The sequence below is a fragment of the Dufourea novaeangliae genome, unplaced genomic scaffold, assembly GCF_001272555.1.
Source record: "Dufourea novaeangliae isolate 0120121106 unplaced genomic scaffold, ASM127255v1 scaffold10, whole genome shotgun sequence".
NCBI classification, from domain to species: Eukaryota; Metazoa; Arthropoda; class Insecta; order Hymenoptera; family Halictidae; genus Dufourea; species Dufourea novaeangliae.
In genome coordinates this window covers 201,057-218,458 of record NW_015373881.1, presented here as the reverse complement: position 1 = coordinate 218,458, position 17,402 = coordinate 201,057, and the positions used below count along the sequence as shown (strand labels likewise).

General features: G+C 37.3%; 1 protein-coding gene across 1 annotated transcript in view; it reads left to right on the top strand.

Moving 5' to 3' along the window:
- Positions 1–17,402, top strand: part of LOC107194549 — a 219,094-nt gene that overhangs the window by 42,697 nt on the left and 158,995 nt on the right. Inside the window, exon 5 of the mRNA XM_015584227.1 lies at positions 1,236–4,106. Coding sequence (XP_015439713.1) covers positions 1,236–4,106 — 2,871 coding nt within the window. The remainder of the gene's footprint in view (positions 1–1,235; positions 4,107–17,402) is intronic.

Here is a 17,402-nt window from a genome sequence, read left to right as displayed (position 1 = left end):
AATAGAGTACATTTCTGGCTATCGCCGGACCTTGAAACTTTTCGATATCTTGAAAAACACTATTTTTTAGGACACGAGAAATAACAATTTTTCGGTACAAATCAGACTTTCATTTTCAAAGCTCTGTAATTTTGTTAGTTTTTTTTCAGATTATTTATCCTAGGCCGGACAATAGCCATATTCATGGACGATAAAACGCAATGTTGTTTATTTCTTTTAGACGACTAGGACGGACGCAATCTATGCGCCCATTGAGACAAGTTTATCGCAACATGACCAGCACGACTATTTATAGCTATAATTGTTAATAAAATGTGTCATAAAAATAATATTTTATGTTTTTATTTTACAATTGAAAATTTGTGGTTTTACTTTAAACATATATAAAGATATATGCAATGCCAGAGCTTGCAAGGTTTGATAGTTTTTTTTAAATTAGTTTCCATAAATCACGGTGAAAACGGCCGTCTACACTAGAATTCCCACTCAAAGAAAATTTCCTGACTTTTGGGCGAAATTCCACTCATTTTCTGCAGAAGTCAGCCAGTTTTTACAAGTTAACAAGTTTTCATTCTTTTTAATGGATCTAATATCATGGCCAGACTTATACAGATTAAGAATTCCTTTTTCTTTTTTGTTTCAAATAATTCTTGGGATACATTTTGTCAACGCCAGTAACACTTCACTTTGTTCATCGCCCCCAGTCATCACTCTGTATCAACAATATTTTTTCTGCTAGGCCTTCACACTTAGAACAATATTTAGAACGATAGTTAAAGACAATAACAAAATCAGGTTAAGTTCGAATTAATCTGTCGAACAGTTTTTGTGCAGATAATTCGCAAAAAACACCTACATTGCAGCCGCACAAGGTAGAATCCACCTTAAAAGGACAGAAAACCGTGCAAACTCTCTAAGAGTATTTGTTTCCAGCATATGGCTTCTATTGAACTTTTTGTCATGTTGACAAATTTAGTATGTTGATGTAAAACAAAAATTTAACGTTAATTTTCGATGTTATAAACAATTCTGCGTAAAGTTTTTTTTACAGACGTCCATCGATCTAAACGTGTAGATTCACCCCTGGAAGTTACGACACAATTTTTGTATACCCTTTACAACACATACACTCAGGTTTTCTTTCTGTTTATAACATTAAGCGTTCCTTTTACTTATTTAAATGGACTTCTAATCGTGAATCAAACAACAAATAATTTTTCTGTCGCTCGAATCAGAGATTTCTGGCACGAAGACGAAGAGTACGAGGACGACGAAGACGAAGAAGACCTCGACGAGGAGGAAGAAGACCTCGACGAGGAGGAAGATCGACTGGTGAAGGACAATCGCGCGGGCTCGGAGATCGAGGATCGATTGATGGTATTTGGCGACCAGACATGCAACTACGCAGCGTCCGTGGACTACAGAAACACGATTGATTTGCGAGAGATCGGCGTTGAGTCGAAAAGGGACGCGCTGTTGGATCTGAAGTCTGGCCAGGCGGCCGTCTCGAGTTCGTTTCGTCTGCTGCAGACCAAGTTAAATATAGCCGGTAGTATGGTGCGCGGTCGCAACAACACGGTTGCCGATCATCATCATCACCATCACCATCATCAACAGCCGCAACAGCAGCAGCAGCAGCAGCAGCAGTATTACGAGTACGAACACCACGAGCCGCGGCAGCACCAGCACCACCAGCGTCAAGGGTGGAGCAAGGAGGAGTGCTTTAATTTTAGATTCACGGATAAATCTCAAAGCGCGCCCAGTCTGCCTAGCAGGATCGACGACTTCGCACACGATCCACGGTCGTTGGCGGCGCGCACTTCCTCAAGGGCAACGTCTTTTGTTTCGACATCGAATCTATTCGAGAATTACACCCGAGTGGCCAGCGTGCCAGTCGATCTGAATCTCTGCGGTTTCTCCACGGCGTACGATGATCTCGAGTATCTTGAAGTGAGCCCACACGATCACGAAATGGCGGAAATAAGGAAGGCGCACGAGAATAAACGGGTGGAAAACGTCGAGGCGATCCGACGGAACGGGAACGAGGAGGATACCGAGCAACAGATGATGGACGCCCCGATGAGCTCGGTAAGAACGCAGGCATCTCAGAGCGTGTTGGTCGACGGTAAGATGAACCGCGAGAAGATCGAAGGAAACGCGGGGGACGCGGAGCAGTGTCTGGGCGATCACTGCTCGAAGCCGCGCGAGAAGAAGCCAGTGACCACAACGGTGAAGACACAGGATCGTGGGAACTGTGTACTCGACATGGCCATCGCCATAGAGAACAACATCGGCGCGATAGACGAAGCAATCGAACAGTTCAAACGCGAGGTCGCAGAAGCTAACGTGTTGAACAGTAAGAACACGGAGAGCTCGAACGTGGACGGCGTTCGGAGAACACTCTCCGGTAGATTGCGAGCCCAGAAGGTGAAGAACACCGCTAGTTACGAGCTGGCTCAGCAGTACGAGATCGACGAACGAAACTTCCGACCAAATCGATTCCGCAAGCAGAGTGCTAATGACAGTGAACCGAGCTCAAAGTCTCCCAAGAGTGTTTCCAGTGGTAGGAGACGTGTGTTGAATAACGCTAGCTACGAGTTAGCCCAACAGTGCGACTACATAAAAGCTCTTCAGTCCTCTAAAGGTGCTTTCCAGCGAATGGACGCGTGTGACGAGCTCGAGGAGCCAGTATCGGGCCGATCCTCGCAGTTCAAAGTCACCGACTTCGTGCAACAGATGGGCAGCAACTCGACATCGAATCTGAACGTCCACGAACCGTATATGGTCACGAGAAAGTATTCCAAATCGACAGAGGATATTTTCTCGCAATTCTCAAACGGACCATTCACCAGGGTCTCGATCAATCAGCTGGGCGAACGGTTGAAGAAGCAAGAAGAAGATTCTCTGTTGATTCAGGTAAAAAAAAACTCGGATCCATTTTCAACCTATGGAGACGATCGTAATGGGCAATCCGTAGTAGACGACGAGGTAGATTATCCCCGCTTGGAAACCAAACCCGTAGGAGCTTTCAGCCTAGATGGGGGCGTATCGCGCGAAGAAACAAACGCCCACGAATCTAAGAAACAATCCCCTGTATTTAGACACGAAACTGGGACTTCGGGTGTGACACCGAAGATCCCTGACACCGATCAACAGCCCACCAAAAAGGCAAATTCATCGAAAAGACCGTACATCGGTGACTATTATCCGGAAAAAATCGAACGTTTACAGCAACCGGAGGAGTATCAGGAACGGCTATCAGAAGTTGAAAGCGACGGAAACATCGGCAACGAGGAGCGTTCCTCGCCGTGTAACAAGGACGCTGGAGAACGACTCTGGAGGGTCGTGGTGGAAAAGCAGACCGTGGAGAAAGAGGCTTCCGTGAAGAAGGTTACCACGAAGAAGAAGGAAGAAATGAATGAGTTGGAGAAGGAGGAGGAGGAGGAAAGAAAAGAGAGAGAGAAAGGGCAGAAGGAGGAGGCAGCGGAAGCAGCGAGGGGACACACTGTCCACGGTGTTCGTTTCCCCCCACCTAGCGGTAGAGGCAATAGCGACGGCCTGGAATCCAGTGAACGGAGTGGGAATCCAGTTGTGGCTGTGGTAGTTGATACGAATCATCGCGGTGATCACGACAAACGTTACGAGGAGAGCGCGCGGGCAACAACTGCAGAGGTCAGGGTAGAAGACGCGACTATGTCGGCGCCGGCGACGACCACAAAACGGTCCAGCGTCTCGCCAACGCCGACGAAGGATCCATTGAGGTACCAGAGAGGCATGGTGGTCGATGCTTCCTCCGCGACTACGGTCAAGGAGGAAAGGAAGAAGGGTGGACTCGGTGGGTTCCTTCAGAGATTTTCGAGGCTACGGTTCAGTGGTAGATCAAAAGTGCCGCGGTCGGAGGTGCAGAAAAAAAATGAATCGCTCGGTCATGTGAATCGCGAGAAGGTGACCGACGGCCAGAGTAAAAAGGAGCCGGATTATATCATAATTCCGTTGCATCCGCCGGAAGAAGAGAGGCAGAAGGAAGAGAATGTTGTTGCGGAGGCGAACACGGACGTCACCAGGAGGCCCGTCGGGGACGTACAGCGAAGCTCTTCCAACGTTAGGTGAGTTACTGCGTTTCGTATGTAGGGTAAGTGTGGGTACTACTGCGGAATTTTAGGATAGGTTAATTTTAAAGTGCTCGATAAAGCGTTCAAATTAATGAAAGTCCCTCGTTTTAGGAAAGTTTCATGATATTAATTGCTTAAAAAAATGAGAACGGGGTATTTAATAGATGGATATAATAGAAATCAAAGAAATGAAAACCATATCCCATTGCAGGAATTACTGCGGACATGCATGCATTACTGTGTGCCAGTTACTAACGCAATACCGCATATTATTGTAGATTTGTGTTAAGCAAAATATTAGTATAAATACCTACTTATATCTTGTAAATAGAAAAATTATTTAACTTTATTTGTAAGAACCCTGTAGCTTTATTTTTTAAGCGAGTAAATACGGTCGAAAATAGGTTAGATTACGCAGTTACCTGTCCGCAGTAATAAACACACGTGGTGTAAAGTACTGCACTTAATACTGCGAGGAGAAATAGAAATTAAAAACAAACTGTAAATGTAAATAGGCATTCGGAACCGTCAGATTGGGAAATCGATCAAAGCTTCGTCTTGACGACTTTCAAACTACGATAAAAGAATTAATAATAACTTTGCTGTATATATTTACTAATAATTATTTGTAATAAAGTTTAAAATAATTTTATCATTAATCTTCAAGAACTTATGTACTTTTCAACATTAAATATTATTTGTTTTATGAATCTCCGCAGTAATCGCGCATTCGTAGTAATGCCCACACTTACCCTATGCTTTTATCTCGTGGTCTCTCTATCGTGGAAACGTTTACCGGTTCTTCCCATTTCTATTCCGTTTATGAACAGGCGTTACGCATCGTTACCCCTTGACTTTGACCTCGGTAATTATTTACACTATCTCTCGAAGGTATACAGTTCTATTGGGAATCACTGTTTGCATCGTTTCTACGGCTTCAAAGGAGAATAGAATGCTCGCCTTTGATCGCTGGTGAAAATACGTCAGCGAAATTTCTAATCGCGGCCAGCCTTCGGCTGTTTAATGTTTTATCACGAGAACCGTAGATTGAAAAATATTTGTATTACGTATTGCAATCTCTTACATAATTACTGTATTATGAAAGACACGTGTCCCACATGCACTGTCGGCTGAAAGTATACGACTGCTTCAATTGTTATTACCTTTTTATATGTTATATTGAAATGCGTGTTAAATCTGTAATAATCTAGTTCGAAATACCACAGACGTAATTAGTAGACAGCGGATTTTATGCATTTATAGCCTATAGGTCTCTGTGAAATACAATGAAGGACAAAACTTTCGTCAGGTGCAACGAGTTTTCTATTTCCGTTTCAGCCGAATAAGATACTTAAAGGAAGAAAGAAATTCCGATTTTTGTGTTTGTTTTTATGAACAACCTTCTGAAATGTGATTTTGGATAAAAATCCGCAGTCTAATAATTAGTCAACGATTATTTTACGAAAGTGGTATTTATGTTTCGTGATACCTTAAAGCACGTGGTACCTTATATATATATTTAAGGTACCACGAAACATAAATACCACTTTCGTAAAATAATCGTTGACTAATTATGTCTGTGGTATTTCCAACTAGACTATTACAGATTTAACAAACATTTCAATATAACATTTAAAATATATTTAGATGTATATATAAATCATAATAAGTGATTTTATTAATAGAAATTAGCACAGTTATATTTGATCTATGCAGAACGAAAAAGGATAGTATCTACGTGTTTCTTTTTCGGATATGTGTCAACTCGTCCAAAAAGAAATATTATTCTTATTTTATAAATAAGAAGTGTTCATCTTTTATTTTTTATTCCTTTTATCGCAACTCTTTTATTTAGATGAAAGATGTGCTCCAAGCTGTTCTTTAATTAGTATTCCATTCTTGTCTATATAAATTCAAATTTTAAAACGCTAATTCACAAAAAAGAGTGTCGAGAACAAATACATTGCCCTTAATAAAAATTTTGTTAGGCGTATAGAAAAGTAATGGTACTTAATTTAAATTTAACAAATACATATCGAAGATTTATGTTAGTTACACACATAATGAAACTTTCATTTAAATCGGTTGATACAAAAACGCGCGACAGACATCAAAAGATGTAAGAATTGTTAGATTTACAACAGTTGTAAGTCGAAAGTCGGGAAAAACTGATTTTTCAACATTTTTAATCGCTTGTATCTCGTAGCAACGTTAATCAATTTTGATGGAATTTCCAACATGTATATAACTAAAATAAATTATTGATATGTATTTATTACATTTTCATTACGGAGTCAGATTAAAAATTTGTAAAAACGACCTTTACTATTTTCTTGGCTATTCCGACCAATTGCAACTTTTTCAATTTTTCTTTACACATCATTTAGTAAACTAATATCTCTAACTTCACAAAAGAACTGATGTCATTTGGACCAATCTTAAAGAAGTTCCATTTTAAAGGGTGTACAAATACTTTTGTCCGGTACTGTATACGCTTATGATCTTGCTCGTGGATATTACACTACGGTGTTCTGTTCAAAATTCGAACGGTTGCCGCTTTCCGACCGGAAGTCAGTGATCATCACCAGTTGTTATTCCGTCGTGCGATATCGGTAGTTCCGATTCGTAAACAACGAAGCCTTTCTAGACGCCCGTTCTGTTCCGAGGTATGTTTCCCTACTGCGGCGGCAAGCAACGAGGTCAGTGATACCGAGGAGGCTTTCGTAATGGCGGCCGGAGTCTACGAACAGCTGCTAGTCCCGCGCTTCCACCCGCTCCCCCCACCCGCATCGCCTTATTCGGTTTTATTCACCTCTGTTTCATAATTCCACTTCCATCGCGTCCAATGTAGTAATGGGCAATCATAATGTTCAGGCATGTTTGCACTCCAGACGAGATCTTTAAACCAGAGACCAAAAATAACAGTTATTTGAAACATTTTTTGGAAAAAAATCATTGAGCAGAAAGTAATTTTTATTTACATGAAAACCAGATATTAATAAATCTCGAAGAAACTTTTCAAAAAATGATGTGATTAAAAAACATGGATTTTGAACCATTCTGGTTACGAATAATTATTTTACATGATCAAAATTTTTGTTGGTTACCAATAAGAATTATCGATGACGCAAATTTTTTTTGGTTGCGTATAACCATTATTGGCTACGAAAATGATATTGGTTATAAATAACCATTATCAATGACGGAAATTGTTTTTTGTTGCACGTAAGTTACTTTCATCTATCGACAGTTCTTATTAACGTTATTTTTATTGAAGTATCTATCAGTGACGCAAAATGAATTATAGAATTTATATATTTTCAGTTAAAATATAGATACGTTAGTGAAAGTAACGCTAATAAAAATTGACAATATTCGAAAGTAACCAAAATACAAACTCTCGTCATGAATATAGGTTGTCGCGTAGCCAAAAAAATTCCTGTCACTAATAATGGTTATTGGTAACCAAAATAATATTTTCGATAATGGTTACGTGCAACCAAAACAATTACTATGATAATGGTTATTTGTGACCAATATAATTTCCGTAGCCAATAATGGTTATTCGCAACCAAAGAAAGTTTCCGTCATCGATAATTGTTATTGGTAAACACCAAAAATTTTAATCATTTATAATGGTTATTCCTAACCAAAATCATTCACACAAAGATATTAACTCTTATACCGTCATTTTTTAAATTGTGATTAAAGCAGTTAGGGTAGGGTCTCTGCTTTAAGCGGTTCATTTATTGTTCGGTTGTTTCAAACGTTTCAAATACATCGTGGTTCGACACTTTCAACCGCTCGGTTAATCCGGGAGTAGGCGCACCAACTACACTTCTGTTAGTAGGCGCGTCAGTCATTTTGACCGATATTAACATAGTGTGAAATAACTTAATAAAATTACTAAAATAGTATGAATAACCTATAATAATATTATATTTTATTTATCTGAGAAATGGATCACATAAATAATTTTCATTTTTCATGATAAAATTGGTATTAAATAACTAATTATTCCATGCTTAACAAGTTAGATTCACTCGCACCATTGTTACATTTATTACAAAAGTAAACTGTATGTTCATTAGAGATAAATGCTTTACATTTAATACATTGTTTTATTGTTTTTCTATTCTTTTTGGAACTACAAAAGTAACATGTCCCAGGATGTATTGCTCATTCTTCATTTGGTTTCTTTATTATATTTTGTATTTCGCTTTTCACGGTATACGGTAGACTCGTAATTTGTGACCTAACATGTACATTTTCTTTAAATTAAATTAATAAAGTTCCTATAGAAAGTAACGCCGAACAAACTTACTTTTAATATTATTTGGGCGCTAATTCGAGTAATATTTAAAACTGTAACAAATAATCTTAGTGACCATTCATTACACTTTTTTGCAACACAGTATGTTTTTTTCATTTCATCTACGATATCAATCCCTGCCTTCGGTCAATTATAATAAAAAATAATTTTGGATTTGTTATTTTTTTCAGCTTGTATTTATAATTTCTTTTTTAATATATTTATAAATTTATGATCTCCCAAATAAATTATATTTGTATACTTTTCTCGAATTAGAAATTGCATTCTAAAAATCATAAGTAAATAATACATACGTTTGCTTCGCTTGTTTCCTCTTCATCTATTTCTACATCTCCACAATCAATTTCCAAATCTTCTACCCAATCACTCACCCCATCTTCACTACTTTCACTTAATAAGAAATCTCGAAAAACATTCGTTTCGTTCGTGATTGTCTCGTATGTAATATTCGTCGCGTATGATAGACGAAAAAAGACTAACGTTACTAGGCTCCCTATGGTCGAAAAGACCGATGTTGCCTTTTCAAACTCGTGCAACATTGTATGCGGACACAGATCATCACCCCGCAACGTAAACAAATTGAGATATGCCTTAAGGTGGTTTGTACCTGAATCTCTAGTCAATAAAGCATCATAATAATAATTGGTCTTAAACACCCGCTAATATATTTTAATAATGTATAAAAATTATATCTATGAAACTCAAAACGACATTTCCATTCATCATTCATCATTATATTGTAAATAAAAAATATATTTTCGTTAGTCGTGTGACTCCAAGATGCTCGTTTCTGATACGTTTGGCAACGTCGTTTTTGCACGCATACTACATATATACGTGGTGCGTGTTCAGTTTTCTCGCGGAGTCAATATTCAATATTCTTGTATGTAAAGATAATTATATTCTCGTGCATTATAATTTAGAAAATTAGAAGTCATTAAAACACAAAATAAGTAAAACATTTTTTAAATGTATTTGTATTTGTATGACCCTACTTCAGCAACTTTGCCAAGTTCTCCACATAGTCCTAATAACCATCCAATAACCTACCTATCCTGGACTTTATTGTCAAATATCTTCCTGCAATGTTCGGCATGTTACAAGATTTTTATTATCAGAAAGCTCAGGATTTATACTTTCAGTACCTCGTTTTTAGTTAGCAATTCTAATTTTTGTAAATACAAAAGATTATATTTTCGGTAAGAAATTGTAAGCTGCCATAAGAGCTGTGTTGATAACTCAATTTTTGACAAGGTTTTTCTTATTTATTTGATTGTGTGTATGCAATTTTTTTCGTTCTTCAAACATTATATTCCATTACGTGGGTTTATTGTTTTCCTTATGGGTGTGCAAGATTTTACTGCTTCGCTAATAATATAATAATTGTTCATATTTTTTACTCAGTGAAGATTGACAGTAATCCGCGGAAAGAAATTGTGAATAACTACGATCTAAGTATGCTACGTAATGTTCTCAGTTTGTTCGGCGTGTTTTTAACTTAAAGGTCTTTTTAGTTGTAATAATTTTTACTTACATTAATTTCTACGAAAATAGGGTAGTGATCTGAGCCCTAAGTTTCCTCATTTACGTTTATATTAATTTTGTCTGCTATGTTCATCGTGGAAAGAACAAGATCAATGTTTGATTTTACATTTCTTTGAGTATCTATGTGTGTAAAAGTATTATTATAATGCAGAAAGAGATTATGACAATCAATACTAGACCAGAATCTTTTTCCATTCTTGTCGCTGTTTGAGCAATTCCAGATTTTGTTATGGGAATTAAAATCTCCAACTAGAATGCTGTGTACATTTTTGTCAACATATTCTACAATTTGTTTCCATTGATTTTGTGTGAGAGTGTAACCTGGGATTCGGTAATAAACTATCAGATCCAGGGATGGTTTTATGTTTGTTATTTGGATGTCACACATTTCCACTGATTGGTTCGGAGATCTTATTCTGCATATTTCTAAAACTGTTAGTGTCTTACGGATTAGGATAAGGATACCTCCTCCTCGAGAGTGAGTTCTGTCGCTTCTGAAAGGTACAAAACCTGTGCATTGAAAATCCTCTTCAGATTTTAGCCAGGATTCAATTGCAATTCTTCTTTGCGTTTCGAAACACTTCGTGTATTCCAAAATAGGACTCTTATTGTTTTCAGGTGTTGGTCCATGATATTTTATATGGTGTAGTCGTCACTGTAGTTGCAGTCTGGGTCAGGACGCTGAATTCGTTTTTTTTATTCTAATAATACGATTTTTTATATTTCGTTCATCGAGAAAACTGTATGATTCTGTAAGTGGATTAGTTAAAGCTGCGGTGTCTGTTGTATATTCTTTTGCAATGTTGCTTGTATTACATTTTCCTTGTGTTTCGAATATAAGTCATGCAAAATTTTCCAAGGTCAACGGGTATTTTTGAACATTCGATATACTTAATGTTATCTTTAGTTGGTAGCAGTTTTTTTTCGATGTCGTTAATAGAAAATAATGTTTTTTTGTGTGAGTTTTTTTTAACCTTTTTTATTTTTCTTTATGACTATTTGAATATTCTCTTCTTTATCTTTGTTACCTATATTTATATCGTCTGTATTTATTAACTCAGGAAAACTTGAAGATGATGTTGCAGTGGACAGTGGACAATGGTTTTTCTCTTCTTCGTGCAATTGTGGAATATCCATCTGTCTCTCATAATCATTTAATGTTACCTGATAGTTGGGTTCGGTATTTTTCCAGTGCTTTGCTAAATGTTCCTCCTCCTTGCAAAAAAGCATGTTACTTTTTCTATGGAGAGATACATCCAGTATACTATTTTGTCAAAATTTATTCGAAGAGTGCTTGGTAGATTATCAATATCTTATTCGATTATCAGCTGCTCTAATGTTTGTAATCTGTTAGGTTGGTTTTATATTTAATTTTAGCAATTCTTCTTCTATAATGGAATCGGGAATGATTGGACAAACATTAGATAATATGATGCGTTTTGTATTTGATATTAACGGTCAGATTTCTAAGGTATGCGGTCCAATGTTTACCTTAGTGCGATTACCGGTAAGCTTGTCAGCTATCTCTTTTGTGCTCAACTATACACACCTACGTCCGTGTGATATACGAGGGATGTAACGTGCATTAATAGGTTGAACTATATTACCAATCGCCATGGTATATTCCTGCACTGTAAGGCCTTCTATTGAGTCCAAAACTATTGGATATGCTTGTTCCTTGGTCGGGTATTGCACTTGTTGTACCATTGTTGCGTAGGACGTTGAAAGGATGACTTGTTGCTGGCATTGCCATATTTCCAGACAAATCACTGCAGGTGTCTCCGTAGTCAGAGACAACTGCAGTTCCTTTCCCTTTTTTAATTTCTTCCTTGATCTTAGGATATTTGATGAGCTGTCGCTCCTGTGTGTTCAGTTGCTCTACGAAGGTTCGACACCGACTCCCACGTTCTGTTTCTAAGCGAATATTATCAGTCTGTCATTGTCAACGTTTCCGAGCACACGTGTTGATATTTACTTCGTCGGTTTGATACAGTGTTTATCAAGTTTGATTTTCGAATTGTTAAACCGATTATCGTTGGTTTGTGATTTTTAGTGATTTTACAGTGAAGTGTCTTTAAGTACTGCTGTCTTTACTGAATATTTAGGGAATTTTTTAGCCAAGTACAGTTTTTTTCGCTGTTTTTTTTTGTTGTATCCTGATCAATATTGTGTCATTCTCTCAAGATTTCGTGGATATCGTCGATTAGTGCACAACCGCAATCTATAGGATCACTCTCTACCTTACCAACGCTTGATGATATCAGAGATCTTATCCGCTGTGAGTTCGCGAATTTTCAACGCGAGATTTTGAATGAAATTCGCTCGGAGGTGGCAGAAATACTTTCGGACCGAATTACTATACTGAAAAACAAATTATCGAATTCTTTAGAACTCAATAGTTGCGATCGAACAGCTGAATTTGTTATCGAGGAGATGAACAAAAGAGGTGAAAGATCTCGCAACATAATTATATATGGGCTAGATCAACCACCCAACCTTTCAGTTCAAGACTCCTACAAATATGATACGGATAAGGTTAAATCATTACTTCAACAGATTCAACCGGACAATTTCAATATTATTCGCATACAAAGACTTGGCATTCCTGAAAAATCCAACAGTAGACCAATTCGCATCACCTTCAAATCATATGATGAAGCCATTTCTATTTTGACAAACAAACACCGATACAGTGGGCCTTATAAGATTTCTGACGACAAAACCCCCATGCAACAGGAGTACATCAAAAAACTAAGAACCCAACTAAAAGTCCTTCAAGATAAAGGTGATAACACTAAAACTATTAGATATATCAACGGTATACCAAAGATCATAAACATGTCATCAACACGCCAGTCAAAAAACGGACACACTCTATATACTACCAGAACGTGAGGGGGTTGGGAATTAAAATCAAAGAACTGCTTCACAACATCAATTGTTCCTGCATCAACTATGACGTTATTCTCACGGAGACTTGGATGAACAACAGTATTTCCACTGACCAACTCGGACTAACATCTTACACTGTCCATCGCTTTGATAGAAACGCCATCACCAGCCAATATTCCAGAGGAGGAAGTGTATTGATAGCGATCAAGAACTCCTATCACAATTCTATCATAAATGTTACATCAAACAATACTGAGCAACTTTTTATATTAGTTACTGTTAAGCCTCATCATCTTGTACTCGGATCTGTATACCTTCTGTCATCTTCAGAAGCACATAAATTCAGTGAGCACTTCGAAAGCATTGAGGAAGTATCACTTCGTTATCCACATGTCCATTTTTTGATAGCTGGAGATTATAATATTTCTCAAATAATACTTAATTCTACTATACTTCTGCCTTCCAACTCTACTAATTTTTCTACTGATACAGTCATGAGCAACTCCAGACATGTCCAGTACTACATTCAGTAAACATTACTGTTGATAATAAGTCAAAATTTAGCTGCAGCAGTTCGTAGCTACAATCGTGAGACAATTTTTCGTTTTAGGAAATCATTTCGTAATTGAAATAATTTTTGTTTTGATTCCACCTATTTTATGGAAGGGCCCACAGTAGCACTGCTTGGCAACGATCACACAAACGTACACGTTATACAAAATAACATTGTACAACGAAAGTCGCGTTAATTCAAGTTCTTGAATTCTCGTTAATTTACGAGCTTCTGTGAAATGGAAATACATGCTGTATCTCGTTGAATTCGTCTCCAAAAATTCTATGATATTATTAATAAATAAGTATGTTAGTCCATATTAAAACATTAAGGTGACCGTAAAATTGTTCACACCACTGCACTTACAGAAAAACTGTGTACACTATGTAACGTGCCCCTCTGTACCAAAAAACTTTAGTTGAAACAATTTTTTTGTATCTTCATTAGTGTACGAATTATGATTTTTTTTCTAGTTAGAATCGTCATTTGGTCCCTGTACGTTGTGCCTGTCATAGAATCCGCCCTGCCATTTACGTCGGTTTTTCCCCACCATTTCTTTGCGTGTCTAATTCCGCTCTAATCAGGCTTCACGCTCATCCGATCGATATAATTTCACTCTCGTTTCGCATCCGATCGTCGGCCCCTGTGAACCATTTCGCCGGCTCGGATTCACTTCTCTCCCCACCTCAAAACGATCCAGTTCGCTTCTCTTAATCGAATTTCACTTTCTCACCGTTACCCGGCCGTTTCGACGTAATTCGACCTACAACGTAATCGCGTTCGGTAACGGTGAACCACCTTCGTTCACTCTTTATCCTGGCCCCTCGGCCCCCTAACTTCGCATTTCCCTCTCACTTCGCCCACTGTGAAAACACAGCCTGCTCCGATTTACGTTTACGACCTTTCGGACAGGCACGACTTCGACGAGAAGTTACCGACGGTCAGGGCCGTTCCTGGGTTGTTGGTCGCCCGGGTGCAAAAACAGCATTGCTGTAAACCAAAATAAAAATTAAAAAATATTTTTTATTTTCGTAAAGTAATTTTTATTATTGTCACAAAATGCAACAAAGATCCTTGAAAAATGAACGGTTTTATTGAAAATGAATATTTTATTCCATATATAAGTACGAAACTAACGCATAATGTTTGTAATAATGGTTATCACGGTTATAATAACGGTTGATAAATAGCGACCATTAATTGCTTACACGAATTTAATCCACTAAATATATATTTTATCCACATATAGTCTGATAGATCTGCGGCCGCCCCTGCGTTTGGCCGCCCAGGTGCGGGGGCACCGTCTGCATTCCCGCCAGGAACGGCCCTGCCCACTGTGTTCCGGAGGCATTTTAATAAGCTTACGTTCTACAGTCTTAGTGTTTAGTAGAGTGAAACTAATGATCAGACCATAGATTTCTATGCAAATGTCGAGTTTTATGAGTTAAGGGGGCATTTTAACCTGAACCTTTTAAAAAATTAGTTTCTGTTTTGTTCGGTTTTCTGCTGAAGGATTTGCCCGAATTCGTAAAATTAACGAAGTTATAGATGTTTTAAAGAAAACAGCACAATTTTAAACGAGTTTTTCTTGAAACCGTATTTTTTAAAATGGCTGACACGATATCGCAGGTTCTAATTGACTGATTGATTTCACATTGGATGTACACCATTGGTAGATGTGCCGTCATCACATGAATCAGTATTATCAGAAAATATTTTCTTTTGCTGACTTGTTTAATCTGCGAAACACGAAAAAAGTGAGAAGTACCATGTTTAAACTTGAAAGACTACCTTTGGCCATTTCATTTCAAATAAGCAGAATGGCCGGAATGGTACCCGTCTGTAGGACACTTTTTTTTAAAGGGCCGTATGAAATAATTTATAGTTCAATCAAGCTTGATTATGTTCACTTAACAAAAATAGTAAATATTCCAAAAGTCCCACCTAACTCTGCCCCCTTCATTATTCTTTTATTCGTCACGGTACAAAAAAATGGTTCGAGAGAAAGTTAGTGTATTTTAGGGGAGGAATTAGGCTATGAGATTGAAGGTCATCTCAAGGTCATATCTTGTGAGATTTCTCTAATCGTAACTTTTGTTTAAATGGAATGTTCCACTTTTTTGTTTGCCATTATTAAGAGTAATAATAAATACACTAATAATAAATAATGCGATATGGTGTTTATTTTGTTTCTGCAATTTATTTTCTGTGAGCTTCCACTTTAACTAGTTACGTGCGAAATTTTCAGCCCAAGGTCATTTTTAGGTCATAGTGTGATACATTGTTGGATACGTTTTGGTCTCCTCTTTTTAATGGCAAACAATAAAATGGGACATTCCATTTAAACAAAAGTTACCATTAGAGAAATCTCAGAAGATATGACCTTGAGATGACCTTCAATCGCATAGCCTAATTCCTCCCCTAAAATACACTAACTGTCTCTCGAACCATTTTTTTGTACCGTGACAAATAAGAGAATAATTAAGGGTGGCAGAGTTAGGTGGGACTCCCTGTATACATACACGTAGTCAACTGTCGTGACACAGTGTTTCCAGCGATTATACTCCAGTCTCACATTTGCGGTTGCATCCTACGTGCAAGTTACTTATTGATCTTTTGTCTTTCGTTCTTTTTTCTCGAGGAACACAAACGAAAACTTTGCCATTAATGAAACAACACAATAATCGAAGAAACTATATTCACGTGTACACGTATCCGATGAATTTTCAGATTCTTTTTTCTTAAATAGAAAGTTTCACGAGAAAAAATTTTTATTTCATATTATAATGATTTGTGACGACACTTGTTTAAACTCAAAACCGTATGGAGGGTGTAACGAGGCGGCATTGCTATTGAACTCTGTACTATTTCTGTTTCTTCATATCGAATCGTACTCACTTATCAGAGCACTGCTATTTTGTTAACATTTAAATTTTCCTTTAACTTTCCCGTCGGTTCTACTGTGAACAACACGCTTGCGTAATGGAATAATTACGTACATAGAAGGGATTGATGGATTATATTGTTTTATTCGTGGATCATCGCCGACCATCAATTTCCATCTGACTTCTGTGTCAATTAATCTTAATCTCGGTTACGACTCTCGTTAACGATTCATTTCCCTTTGCTTCGACGTTCGCCAACCGCCTGGTAACCCTGATGCTGTTTATACCGCGAGGTAAAGGGATTTTAGGAAACGACACTTAAGGTCAATGTCCCTATTTCTAATCATGTAAGAGTTCTGCTGTCGCAGAAATTGATTTGTGTTATTTATTTATGCAGCAATCGACGAAAGAACTTATTACATATAAAATTTAAATTCCCCTTTACAATTAAATTCAAATAAAAGTATTTTTAAAAGCATTTTAACTTAATAATAATTAATTTAATATGAAGTATAAAATGTTCCTATTTCTGCTCAGCGAAATTGAAAATGCTTGCATTTCTGCACACGAACGTGTCTCTATTTCTACTCAGCGAAAATGGAAGTGGCAAAACCAAATTTTGGCGAACAATATTAAAGATTCCGTAAGTTTTTTTTAGTAAAAACGCAGTGTCCACTGTAACTCGATCGCAACGGAACCGCTCAAATAACGTTTCTCTACGACGGACACACTTACTAAAATTATTTCTATTAAAATGCTGCCATCTAATGAACAGCGGCCTCTAGCAATTTGTACGGAAATACTGAACGAATTTAAATAATTTTTTGTATATTTAATTTATTATTTAACTTTTTAGATTAAATAAAAAATATACGTACCGAGCAGAAATCGAGACGTGATTAGAAATAGGAACATTTATGTATCCTAATTGTTAGTTATTATTTTAAAAAAATAAGACCCAGTGAAATAAAGAGAATCCTCGAAGTTCTTCATCTTTGACAAGGCGTATCTTTAAAGTTTTAAAGAGTTATGCGTTCTATTAAAGTGGAATATTTTCATGCGTTATTTTTCTATAAAATTAT